At 37.8% G+C, this 13,239-nt stretch overlaps 1 protein-coding gene across 12 annotated transcripts in view; it reads right to left on the bottom strand.

Moving 5' to 3' along the window:
- Positions 1-13,239, bottom strand: part of Spag16 (sperm associated antigen 16) — an 830,413-nt gene that overhangs the window by 788,346 nt on the left and 28,828 nt on the right. For 11 of the 12 annotated variants that reach the window (XR_008220862.1, XR_008220861.1, XR_008220860.1 and 8 more), the window contains exon 5: positions 7,443-7,580. Coding sequence is in view for 9 of the 12 variants with exons in the window: in XM_052749769.1 (XP_052605729.1) it covers positions 7,443-7,580 (138 nt within the window). In the remaining 3 variants the exon portion in view is untranslated. Of the gene's footprint in view, positions 1-5,647; positions 5,987-7,442; positions 7,581-13,239 lie in introns of those variants that run through there. The other variant, XM_052749778.1, reaches the window with a different exon arrangement.

Below are 13,239 nucleotides of genomic sequence, written 5' to 3'. Positions count from 1 at the left end.
CAAAAAACAAGGTACACGTATTTCCATAAAGGACACATACATGAATATAGTGGCAGTTATAGTCATGATAACCAGCCATTGGAAGGAGAACAGTGAAACAAGGCTGACCAAACCATTGTAACCATAACAAACCATTATAAACCACCATGTGGCAGACATTGCTGATGAACCCAGAATCATAGGTATATTATATAGACTTTAGGATGAGTGTGAGATAGCAAACAAGAACATAGGAAAACATTCTGTGATTCCATTTATATGCCTTTGTTTTTAATCTATTGGATGTATGTGTGTGCATATAATATACACAGAGGGGAGGGTGCGTGTAGCATGCCGGGCACGTGGGGGTCAGAGGACAACATCTTAGTGTCGGTCACTCCTATCTTCGTGTTCCCAGGATCAAATACGATGTACACTTTTGTGTGGCAAACACCTTTTCCTTGCTGATCCCATCATCAACCCTGACACTGTTAAATATAGAAAGTCAATCCAAAATAGAAAGAGTCAGAACAATGATTGTTACTCAAGAGGATGAAAGAGAAGAGACAATTCTGGGAAGATGTGAAAGTTCTGGACTGACACCGGTGTTTAGACTTAATAATTCATCCATTTGTCAAATATATGAAGCTAATAATTGTCAATTTGTCTATGTAAGTCATAAAAGAATCATAAAATCATAGATGATAATAAGGGCATAGTGTAGACTTGGAGACTGAAATGAAATAAGAATGATAAACGTTAGTAAGAGTTAAAAATATCTGATAGGCCCATATGATTCTTTACATTCTACTATTCACTCTGTTGTGATAAAAATACAACATACACTTTAACCTATTTTGCACGTATGCGTGTGTGTATATGTATATGTATTTGTGTATGTGTACTTGTGTGTACCCACGCTCACATGCATGCGTGTGTGTGTGTGTGTGTGTGTGTGTGTGTGTGTGTGTGTATGTGTGTGTGTGTGTGGTATAGGCAGAGGTCAATGCTGATTGGTGCCTTCAATCACTCTCCAACTTTTTTGAGGCAGGGTCTCTTACTGGGTGGACCTGCTGATTCATTTAGGTGGCAGGTCAGTGATACACAGATTTCTACTAACTCTGTTTCCCTGGTACTGGGATTATAGACATGAACTGCTGTGCCTGGCCTTTTAGGGGTATTTTGGATTCAAACTCAGGTCATTATGCTTGACAGCAAGCACTTTACCAACTGAGCCAAGTCCCCAGACCCAAGATACAGCTTTTAAAATTTTTAAGTGTAGAATACTATTGACTATGATGAATTTGACTGCCATATACTCATATTAGTATAATGCAGTATTTGTGTGTGACTGGATCATTTCACTTAGTGTATGTCCTCAAAGTTCATTTGCATTGCCATACATTGCAGAGTTTCCTTCTTTTGAAGGCTGAGTACGGTATTCAGTAATATGATGAGCTGGTGATATCTTTCTGTATGCTGTGAAAGTGTGTTGCTCTGATTTGGTTGATAAATAAAACACTGATTGGCCAGTAGCCACGCAGGAAGTATAGTATAGGTGGGATAAGCCGAGAGGAGAATTCTGGAAAGAGGAAGGCTGAGTCAGGAGTCACCAGCCAGACACAGAGGAAGCAAGATGTGAAGGCAGAACTGAGAAAAGGTATCAAGCTACGTGGCTAAACATAAATAAGAATTATGGGTTAGTTAAATGTAAGAGCTAGTCAGTGGTAGGCCTGAGCTAATGGCCGAGCAGTTTTAATTAATATAAGCCTCTGTGTGTTTACTTGGGTCCAAGCGGCTGCAGGACTGGCAGGTGAGAGAGATTTGTCCTGACCATGGGCCAGCTGGGACGTAGGAAAACTTCAGTTACAATGATGGTTACCACTCTGGGTTCTGAACATCAGTGTAGTCATGTACAATTGTACAAAATATATCACTGTACAATATACATCACATTTTTACCCATTAATATGTCAATGGACATTAAGGTAATTTCCATATCTTAGCTCTTATCAAATGTGAAAATAGAAATGCTAATTTTTCTTTGAGATCCTGATTTCAATTCTTCTGGAGAATTGAATCTGCCTTATGTAGGTGTTTCTGCCCACATGAGGCTATTCTATATTGTCTACCAGTGTGATTACCTCATTTTGTATTCTCACCAACAGTATACAAAGGTTCCATTTCTACATTCTAGCTAATACTTGATATCACTGATTTTATTTTTATTTTTTATAACGACCATCTTTAAAAGTATTAGGTAATTTCTGGTTTGTTTTCAATTTGCATTTCCTTGATGATTAGTGGCACTGAACATGTTTTCCTAAACCTGTTGCCATTATTTGTCTCCTTCCAAGAGATCCCTAGTAAAATACTGACCATCTTTAGACAGGTTCTTATTTTATTTGACTTGATGACACTGTTTTTGCTCACTGTTGGTTTATATGAATATACTGTATTTAGCATTTTATCAGTTGTATGACTGGAAAAATATTTCCCTTTGTGTTAATTATTTTTCTCACTGCTGTGATTTTTTTAAAGTGACAAAAGCAACTTTAAAGAACAAAGGGTCACATTTTGAAAGTATAGTCCCATCACAGCAGGGAAGTCAGGGCAAGATGGTCACATCATGTCTGTAGTGAGGAAGCAGAGAGAGATTAAAATTTAACACACTTTTCTCCTTTTGATTCAGTCCAAGATCCTATCCCATGGGAGACTGCTACCCAAACTCGGGCAAGACCATCCCTCCTCCATTAAACACTTTTGCAAATAATCTTATAGATGTACACAGATGTATGATTCCATGGTGAATCTAAATCCAGTCAAGTTGGCAAAGAGACTGGCCAACCCACAACTTCACCCCTTGTCAACACAACACCTGAGCTCATCACATTAACTTATAATATTTTATCTCTGCTCCCTAAAGTTTTATTTTTATCACATAATGTAAAATTAATTAGTAAGTCTCTAAATGTCCCACAATTTATAACAGTCTCAATGCTGTTTAAAAATTTAAATTCTAAACTCTCTTCTGAGACTCAAGAAAACTTTGAACTGTAGGCCCATGTAAAATCAAATTACAGACTTCCAGTGAACAATAGCACAGCATAAATGTTCCCATTCCAAAAGAGAATAATAGGAAGACAGGAAGTGCCAGACCAAAGCAAGAATAAAACCCAGTAGGTAAAACACCAAGTCTTGCCATCCATATCTGGCATCCGGGACTCTCAATGAAGTTATCTGTGCTCCCATGGTCTTCTGTAGACCCATCTCTCCAGTAGTGCCACCGACAGCATAGTGACTTCTCGTTTGGGTCAGATCTACTCTATGCTTTCCTTGGTGGGTACTGAACAGCTCCACATCTCCATTAACCTAGGGTCTCCATTGCAACCTAGGCTTCACCTTTCCAGCTTCACATAATGGCCCCTCAGAGCCTCCTTGCAGGAAATATGCCTCTGCCACACACTGCCTAGACTCGGGCTTTCTGAAACCTTGCTGAAAGCCTCTATGGCTGCCTTACTTTTGTGTATTTCATGCTTAAAACCAGCACCATGTGGATGGTGTGTCTGTCTGATGCCAGGTGAGGATGTAGCCTGGATCCTTCTCCACAAGCAGCTTTTGTATGCCTTCAAGGAATATCCTGGGGAAACACTTTTCTTTGGTTGCCATTTTGGAGCAGGGAACCCCATTTTAGCAGTGTTCTCAGCTAAGGGTCTCTCCTTTCAAATGAATTTGTAGTTTCACAAGGTGGAACTATGGAAAATGAAGTCTTGCCTTCAGGGCACCTTTTCTTTTGTCCCATGCAAAATACTAGACTGATCTTTGATATGGATAACCCCTCTAACAATTGCAGATGCTGTGGTAGTCACCAGGGACTGCGTATGGCAGAGGGTAGGCATGAATACTGCCCAACAGAAAACCATTCACCTCCTTAAAATATTGAGATTTTTAGTATAGCTAAATTACATAGTTCCCAAACATGAACTCTGTATATGACAGGGTCATGTCACCACATCAAAATGTTGTACAGCGGAGCCACTCCCTTTGCCTTCAACTGCAAACTCACACCACTTTCCTCACTAAACTGTGTCATTGTGTTCCAGGGGTTCTTTGCACAATAGTCCCGGATCAGATCAGTCAGCAGTTACTAAGACACAGTCCAAATGCTACGCTATCTTGAGATTTCTTCTCAAACAAATCAGTCCATTACTTATTCAGTCTCTATAGATCTTATGATTCAGACATAATACAACCAGATTCTTTGCCAAAATGTAAAATGAATGGACTCTACTGAGTTCCTGATAAGAGTTCCCTTCTAAACCTTGTGAGCTTTGCTCCACTATCTGTATTTCTTGACATTCTTTTCTTTCAAAATCCCAATAGAATTGTTCATTAACCTCTGCTTATCATATTCTAGGACTTCTTTAGGCCAGAGCTCCAAAGACGTCCATGTTCCTCTTACAAACCATTTCCAGCACATGGTCAGGTTTATTATAGCAATGGCCCCACTTCTCAGTACCAGTGTTCTACACTGGTGACTTTTGTGATGTCTGTGACAAAACACCTGTGAGTAGAGTACTGTAGTCAGGGCAGAAAAGGAATAAAGGCAGGAATGTGACGTCGCTCATCACATTGTGTACACAGGCAGGAAGTGGTAAGAGATAAATGCTCCCAGCCCCTGGGATGGTGCTACCCACATTAAATGATGGTCTTTTGGGCTCAGTTTGATCTTTCTTGAAACACTCTTAGTCATACAAAGGTGAGTTTCATGGACATTCTAAATCCATTGATGTCGCTAATGAAGACCCACATCATCAATGTTCATCTTCCACAGTGTGCCCTTTTATGTGTGTTCCATGGGCACAGTGAGGTGCACATGCCTTTGTGGGCACACAGGTACCAGAGGAGGACAATAAATGTCCCTCTCTCTCTACACCTTAGTCTCCTAGATCTGTTCTTTACTTGTGTTATGGGAACCCATAGCTAGACTGGCAGTCTTGATGACCCAGCAATTTCCCTGTCCCCTAGCAGCACTACTGCACTGGGTTATGGGCACACACATGGCCACACCTAGCCCTTAATTTTAATAAATACATCATTAAACGTCAATTATATGGTCAAGAATGTCATATGACATATCTATAAGCTGACTCTCTTTACCTACTAAGTATTAGTTTATATCTATGATTACCCAGCCTTAAGAAAACAGCCTAATCCTAAAAAGGTAAGCATTCCATCAAAGTCCACAAAGAGAATCTCATGTTTAACACAAATATCCTCGTAAGTATTATAGAAAATCTAGGTTCCAAAGATTAAAGTTTGAAACCAACATATATGAATGCTATTGCTGGGGACTATTTTACAAAACATCATTCATTTTATGACACTATTTTAGTAGAAACAGGCTACAGTGACTACTTCAGCAAAGAGTGCTGCAGAACCACATTGGGTTGAAGATTCATTCAGTGAGCACCAAACATCTTCTAAGGACCAACAGGACCTTCAAATTTGCTTCAAAGGGAGAGTAAAGCAAGTAAACAGTGTGCAGACTGCTATACTTTTTGCTAGCCTGTAAATGCTACTGAATCACAGAGGCAAGCAATAACCAGAAACTATTAAGGGTAAAACTATATTTTGACAGTTCAACAAATACAAAGAAACACTTCACTTGAGTAATGCCTGTTTTAATTATGGGCTTCTTTTAACATTACAATAACAATTTGCATGAGTAAAAGCTTACATAATTTCAATTACAGGTTTTAATATACTATTCAATAAATACTCTGTAATCAACAATGATTACTTAGTACTACTGGAGTCAAACACATTACCTAAAAGGCCTGTGTCTACTCAAAAGCAAATTAGCAAATGAAAGCAGTAACTCAGAGGAGATGAGGGATGAAACGGTTCCAGGCGGCACTATGAGGGATGTTCTACATCCGATTCCCCTTGGCCAAACTGTCTAATAAGAGTCACAGCCAGCAGAGCTGCAGAGGGTAAGGCCCTTCTGAATGGAACAAAGCAGATAAAACAGTGGTTCTAGTCGGGTATTCTCATGGATAATCACACAGCTCTTTGTAAAACATAAAATTCTACTTAGAAAAGATGAGATATGCATAACCAGCCAAGTAAGCCTACACGTGCACAGAATATGAGTAAAGGAACGTGTAAACTATTTAATTTACTGCTGCCTTTTTAAAGGAAAGGCTATATTAAATAGTTCTTTCCCTTGGCCGTACAAAGTCATGTTTATTTATAGTAATTTTTAGTATATATTAAAATAGTATGCTCCCACAAGGTGGTCCTGTTACTCTAATTGTTGTGTTAATGTGCTTAACAGAAAAAGATTCTCCTTAAATATGTTTAATAATAATGGGTGAATAAAGCATGAATTCTCTTCTAGAGCTAAAGATTTACATTTCCACATGACACTGACATGAGTAGATTCTTCCTAAGTCAATATGTACACATAGTTCTTTGTCAGAAACATGTTGGTGTTTCACTAAAAATTATTTCTTCCATTAATTTTAGAGAGACAAAAAAGCACAGAGTTTTCTGTGCCTTCTAGTTGAAGGCCCCTTCTAGTTGAAGACTTTTAGCTGTTAAGATTCTCATCTGGACCTAGACATTACAAAGCAAGGGTGTCCCTTCTGCGATTGTTTTTAAGTTTTGAGAATAAAAATCTGTGTTAATAAAAATATAAGTAAACTAATAAAGTAAAAAGATTACTACTTATTTGGACTGAAAAGTAAGTTAGTAAATATGACATTAGCATCACTGAAGTTTATTTAAAAATTATGCATATACACTGGGAACAAAAATCACTATAGGTGGTTGGCAATGGGAAAAGAATGAGGCTATGGATGCTTATGCTTCTATTTTAATAAGCTATCTTGAAAGAAACCTTTAAGTTTACAGAAAACTTAATCAGATGGTCCTTAGCGATCCCATGTGCCTCCCAGCCCTATGTGTGCATTGCCTGTCCCACCAGAGCAATACACTGGTTAACACCTAACGTCCTTAGCTAACACTACTCCTTGGGAGGAAATTTAAAATAATGAAATTCTCCTACGAAGAACACATTAGTCCCATCCTTCCACTCTTTCTATTAATTTCATTATTATTTCTGAAATTGGCTTATCTGCACAAGAGAAAATTTCACAAACCACAAAACATTATCACACACATAAGAAAATGATTGCTTTGTAACAAATTCAGCATCTGCTACATATGCCTAGCATTCCACTCCATTGGTGAGTTGTGCTTGAAAGGAGTTCCAGTTACCTGCTCAGTTACCTCACTTGGGAAGCTTTTCACATCCTTATAACCAGAACTTAAACATAATTCAGTGACTCAGAATTGAATTTCTCAAACAGTACATTACATGAATCAGCTTAATCCATCTTTAGTTTTTACTTAGCCAAAAAAAACAAAGAAGAAAAAACGTAATATGAACAACATACTCAGCTGCCTGTTTGAAGTGTTTCAAATCTTTCTTCAGGTTTTTGTTCTCACTCTCTAAATGCATCACCTGGCTGTAAACATCTGGAACATTCCCAAGTCCTCGAAAATCAGTCCCTCTCTTCTGTATTAACTCGTACCTAGGACAAATCAAACAGCAGGGTTATCTCAGTAAAAGACTATGTGTAATTCAATGTCAGCCTTAGGGAATTTGATGGAAATTAGTTGCTATGTTCTATTTCTAAGTTAAACCAAAATTTTAATTTAATTTATATATAATTTTAAAATTATATAATTTTAATTTAATTTAAATATAATTTATATTTTTAAGATAAAATATCAGTTAATATGGCCTTTTAAAATACAATGGGTCATCTATGTTCCTCACATCTAGTTACCAGAAAAGATGCCAGAACTGTCTCAGTCCTTATACTCCAGGAACTCTAGTCTAGCAGAGATGGTGATAAGTTCTGGGAAGTAGCGAGAATGAAGGAGGTGGGCAGGCAGCTGTCTGTACTGTTTTGTACAGAGAAGCCACAAAGGACAAGCGTGAGTGACAGACTCCAACAGAGACTTGAAGGACAGGAGGGATGATGCCATGCAGGCCCACAGAAGAGGAACTCCTGAGGCTGACAAAAAGTAATGCAAAGGCCCAGAGACACAGACATGTTCAGCATGGACAAGAAAGAGCCAAAGGCCAGTGTTTGCAGAATAGTCAGAGCTGAAGCCCGCAAAGTGAGCAAAGGGGATGTTGAGAAATGTCAGAACCAAAACAAGGAGCCAAATAAAAAAATTACGTTACTCCAGATCAGAATAGGGCCATGGGAATGTTTGAGTGGTGGGGGGGAAACAGTGAGCAGATTTATGTTTCAAATGGGTGAATCTATTCCAAGAAACAGATTCTACAAAAACACATGATGCAACCTGGGAGAGAGAGAATGGTAAGCTGAACAAAGTGAAACACAGCAGAGGTTAGAAGAGGGAACCTTCTGTAAAGGGAGCCGCCTGCTGTAAAGGTAGCACTGACAGGATTCGCTAGGGAATCATCTGTCTGGTATTAGCAGAGGCAGTCAATGATGGCATCAGGGTTTGGGGCTCAGTAACAGCCATTTATATAGTGGGAACAAAGACAGTAGGAACTGGCTTGTGGACAGAACCAAGGGTTTGTGTCCATCCAGATCAAATGCAGCATGCCTAACAGACATTCATGTGAAGACAGATGGCGGATATCCATAGTTCAGGGGAAGTCAAGGCAGGCAACTTAAACTGCGTTTCATCAGTGTATAAATGATGTTTTACAGTCGTGACACTAGAACAGACTAGTTCAGGTAGTGAGGTGACATCAACAAATGATGCCTGGGACTGAATCATAACATCCTCCACTGCTCCAAGGTTGGGATGAGGCGGAGGAGGCAAACAGGACCAAAAGCATCTTAAGGCCAGAGCAGTCATAGAAACGGAGAGTGGTGACCAAGGAGTCAAGTGAAAAAGAAGCCCCAAGAAGGAAGAAATGAATGCTACTGGAAGAAATGAATGCTACTGGAAGAAATGAATGCTGATAAAGTTCGGAACAATCACTGGAAATGGCAATGTGAAAGTCACTGCTAAAAAGTTTCAGTAGTGGAAAAGATGAAAGCCGTGGTGGATAAACTAGGGTAGATGTGAGTAGTAATTAAAAAAGGTACACCAAACTTTGTCAGGAAAGTGTGCCAATAAGGGAGAGACTAGGAAATCAAGGTGAACTTCAACGGGAAGCAGAGCCACAGCCAGGGAGCTTTCCCCATGTAAGTACTATGTCAGATATTACTGCACACCTGTGTGCTTGTGGTAATGTTCCAAAACAGAGGGGGAAAAAAAAACACGATACAAAATGACAAACACAAATGCAGTGACCTTGAGGAGGCAGAAGAGCTGGATTCTGGCTGGAAGAGGGATTAGGAAAGGAGGCCTGAGGAAGAACCAGCAGGAGGGAAAGAGGAGAGTGGGAGGTGTGGAACTCCTGTTTTCTCAGGAGAATGAAAAGGCAGTGGCGGAGGAAGACACAACCTCTGCCAGGTTGAACTTAGGACTGACCTTGTAATTGCAAAATGGAAAAAAGACACAAATCAGAACTTTAAATCAAGACACATGGGAAAGCTCGTCCAGTCTCTGGCCAAGAATTGAAGATAAGAGAGTGGGGTTTAAGATCAGTCTGGCCTCACTGACTTTGCCACTTACTGGTTGGGACTTGGTGACATTTACTGAGGCAGATTTCCCATTCTCTCTAAGCCCATTCCCTCATCCATGAAATGAAGATATGTTAGTGGCTACCTGCCACATACAGTTGTTGGGAGAAATGAGTGAATGCTGCATAGGAACAGACAGCTAATAAAAATGATACAAACTAAATTCTAAAGCAATTACTCTAAGCCATCACCATTTTAACTATTTCATGCCATTTACATTTAACTAGCATATTTATTTTTTGTACTAATTTTTTAAATCTAAATATTCCCCTAGAAGGCTGACTTCTGCATATCTTAGTACATAAATCTATCTACATATATTTAATTGATCAAAATTGGCATACTGAAAATTGCAAGAATTATGACATAGTAAGAGTCCTGACAATCCTGGGTTTAACTTAATGGTGATAGGGAGATGAGGCTTACACATAACCAGACACCAGTTCCTCACCAATTAAAGAAACATCAGTAGGTTTAAATGGTGAAGGAATAACTAGCTACATGGGATTCACTGAGAGTTGTACATAGTCACACTATACATACACTTCCTACACACACTGAGTAATGTGAGGGATTGTCTCAAAGTTAATCTTAATTCTGAGCTTTGGCTTTAAATAAACCTAGTCAGTCCCCATGGGAGACCTTGATTTGGGGGATGTGGGGATGTGGGGTGGCTTGGGAGGGAGGACTAGGGGTGGGAGGAGGGAGGAGATGGAATCTGTGGGTGGTATGTAGAGTAAGTAGAAAATTTCTTAATATAGAAAAATGAAAAAAAATTAAAGCTAGTCAGTTGAAATAAGTTGTAACTATTGTCCATAACTAAGTCATTATAGTACACCAAATTTTTTTGGCCAAAAGCTGCAGTATTTATTTTTTCCCATAAATTAAAAAGATACACACTAATTAATAATCTCTTTAATTGGGGACAAATTAAGTTAGTGATTAAATACTATAAATAATTTCACGTCTTATTAGCACAACCCCATCTTCAGGGCAACGACAGTCACAGAGGCAAACTGAAGTGTAGCCAGGACTGAACAGGAAGTCGGAAGCAAGGGCAGACTGATAACACTGTGCTTCAAGTTAGAGGCTGGTGAGGACAACACAGATGGCTGAGTCCATGAGACAGCCTCAGTGTGAGCGACTGGACATGTTCACAGAGACGGAGATGAAAGCATTTCAAAGTTATGCTGCCATTTTCTCATCTTAACCTCTTTATTTTTGCTCTACAGCATCAATTAACTTTATACATGAATACTTCTAAAAGAGAAATAAAATAGCATTGAACAAACCTACAGTGGAAGCATGTTAGTGCTCCACAAACAGATTTCTACCACATTGACATACATATATAACAACACACATATATAATTATATAAAATATACAGTATATGTAGATATATCACAGAAAATAACTTGAGGACTGTTGTTGGAAATACTGATAATTTAGAACTCATAAAAACTGCTTTCTGATTTGCGGTTCACAGAGACTCCATTGTGACTAATTAATTTTGCTTTCATAACATGAATACAGTTATTTCCAATACCTACAAGAAATCATGGCTTTATTCCAGTAAATTTTTATTTACAAACAAGAAGTAGGCCAGATGTGGCTCCCAGGCCACACATTTCTGACACTGGGTTTAAAAGATGTATTGCATTTATTGTTTGAGGATTCGGAGAACGTAAGTCAAATATTGCTGCCCAGATTTTTGTTGGTATTTTTTTAGCACAACCTACCAACAGGCCAGTATTGTTGGTTACTTTTCTTAGAGAACATGAATTTACAGTAATTCCATATTCTTTGGGGTTTGTTTTTCTGCATTAAAAGTACATTCAGTCAACATGATTGACTGAATCATGAATACTTGGGAGGCTAACACAAAAGAGCCATATGTAAGAGGCCAGAATGAGCTACATAGCAAGTTATATTTCACACATTAATTAAAACTAATGCATCCACTATTCTCAAATTATATTCCTACTATATGCATCATAGGTGACAGTTGCTGATCAAATTCAAAATATGTTATGTGGAAAATAATTATCCAGTATGGAAATAACTACAAAACAACAAGTACTGACTCCCCATGGGAGACCTTGATTTGGGGGATGTGGGGATGCGGGGTGGCTTGGGAGAGAGGGCTGGGGTTGGGAGGAGGGAGCAGGTGGGATCTGTGGGTGGTATGTGGAGTGAGTAGAAAATTTCTTAATACAGAAAAATGAAAAAAAAACCAGCAACTAGAGATTGGGACAAAATTAGTTGAACCAAAATATTACTAAGTTAATAAACACACATTCATAAGTTTTATCTTTTGGTTATAATATAATGCTAAATGGGTATGTTTCTTGGGAACTCCTTATGTCTTAATACTACCATAGCTTTCTGAAATTTTATTTCATTAATCAGACTGCTAACTTAGACAGTATGTTTATAATCACCTACTTGTTAAGAATATATTTGAGGCATGGCAGGTTGGTTCACTGGGTAAATCTGCCTACCACACACCTGGCTATCTGAGTTCAAGCCCCAGAACCTACATGTAGTTAGGGGAAAAGTGACTCCAACTGACCTCTCTACATGGGTGCTATGGCAGGCACATGTGCACAAACTAATGCATGCACACATACACACATAGTAATAACAAAAAAAGAGTTTAAAATAATACATATATAATAGTTGGATCATTTGCTTAAGAGAGTCATTTCACACTTTGGAATAGTCTAACATGTTCTTGTGAGACATAAAAATAATTAAATAATACTAAGTTTTAATCTAATTAGAAACAAATTAATGACCTCCCTGTATTTCTAATTTACTTGCAATTATTTCTTTAGAAAATTTATTTTTAAACCATGCACACAAGTTTCCTGGTTTAAAAATAGCATTCTCCTCCTATTTCCCAATGTTCCATCTTCTGGTCTGCTATTAACAACAGATCTCATTTCTCCTCATAAAATTTATTATATTATATATACAGTCAAAATAATGAAATTTGAAAAGAAATTGTGGTGAAATGAGGAAGTTGGGAGTAGAAGAGGAGTGTCAATACAATACTAACAATATTCTCAAAAATATCAAAAATTAAAAAATGAAACTGATTACTTCTAGGTGTATAATATCAGTGGACCAAGAAAACAAAAAGTAAATCTTATATATCAGATGAATTAGAATTAGAATTCAGTCACAAAACTCTATAAACATTTTTAATAGAAGTCCACTTTCTATAATAAGCAACATCTGGTAAAAACAACATTTACTTCATATCTGTCATTTCCTATTTTTAAAAAAATATTAGGAATCCAAAGACCATTATTGTTATATCGAAAGAATAAAGGTAGCATGTCTGCTGGTTTTCACAATCAATAAGACATTACAATTTTTATTTTTAACAAGAAAATCATATTAGGGTAATATGTGAAAGGACAATTCAATTTAGATCTAAATCAAAAATATTTTTAGAAAAATCTATCAGCTGTATAAATAGAGAAAAATCATTTTCACTATAAATAAAAAGTAGTAGTGTTAGGGGGTATCTAAATACACAAAATGATACCATATCAAGTATAAAAA

This window comes from Peromyscus californicus, unplaced genomic scaffold (genome assembly GCF_007827085.1).
Source record: "Peromyscus californicus insignis strain IS unplaced genomic scaffold, ASM782708v3 Scaffold_21__1_contigs__length_65335640, whole genome shotgun sequence".
NCBI classification, from domain to species: Eukaryota; Metazoa; Chordata; class Mammalia; order Rodentia; family Cricetidae; genus Peromyscus; species Peromyscus californicus.
This window is presented reverse-complemented; position numbering and strand designations above follow the sequence as displayed.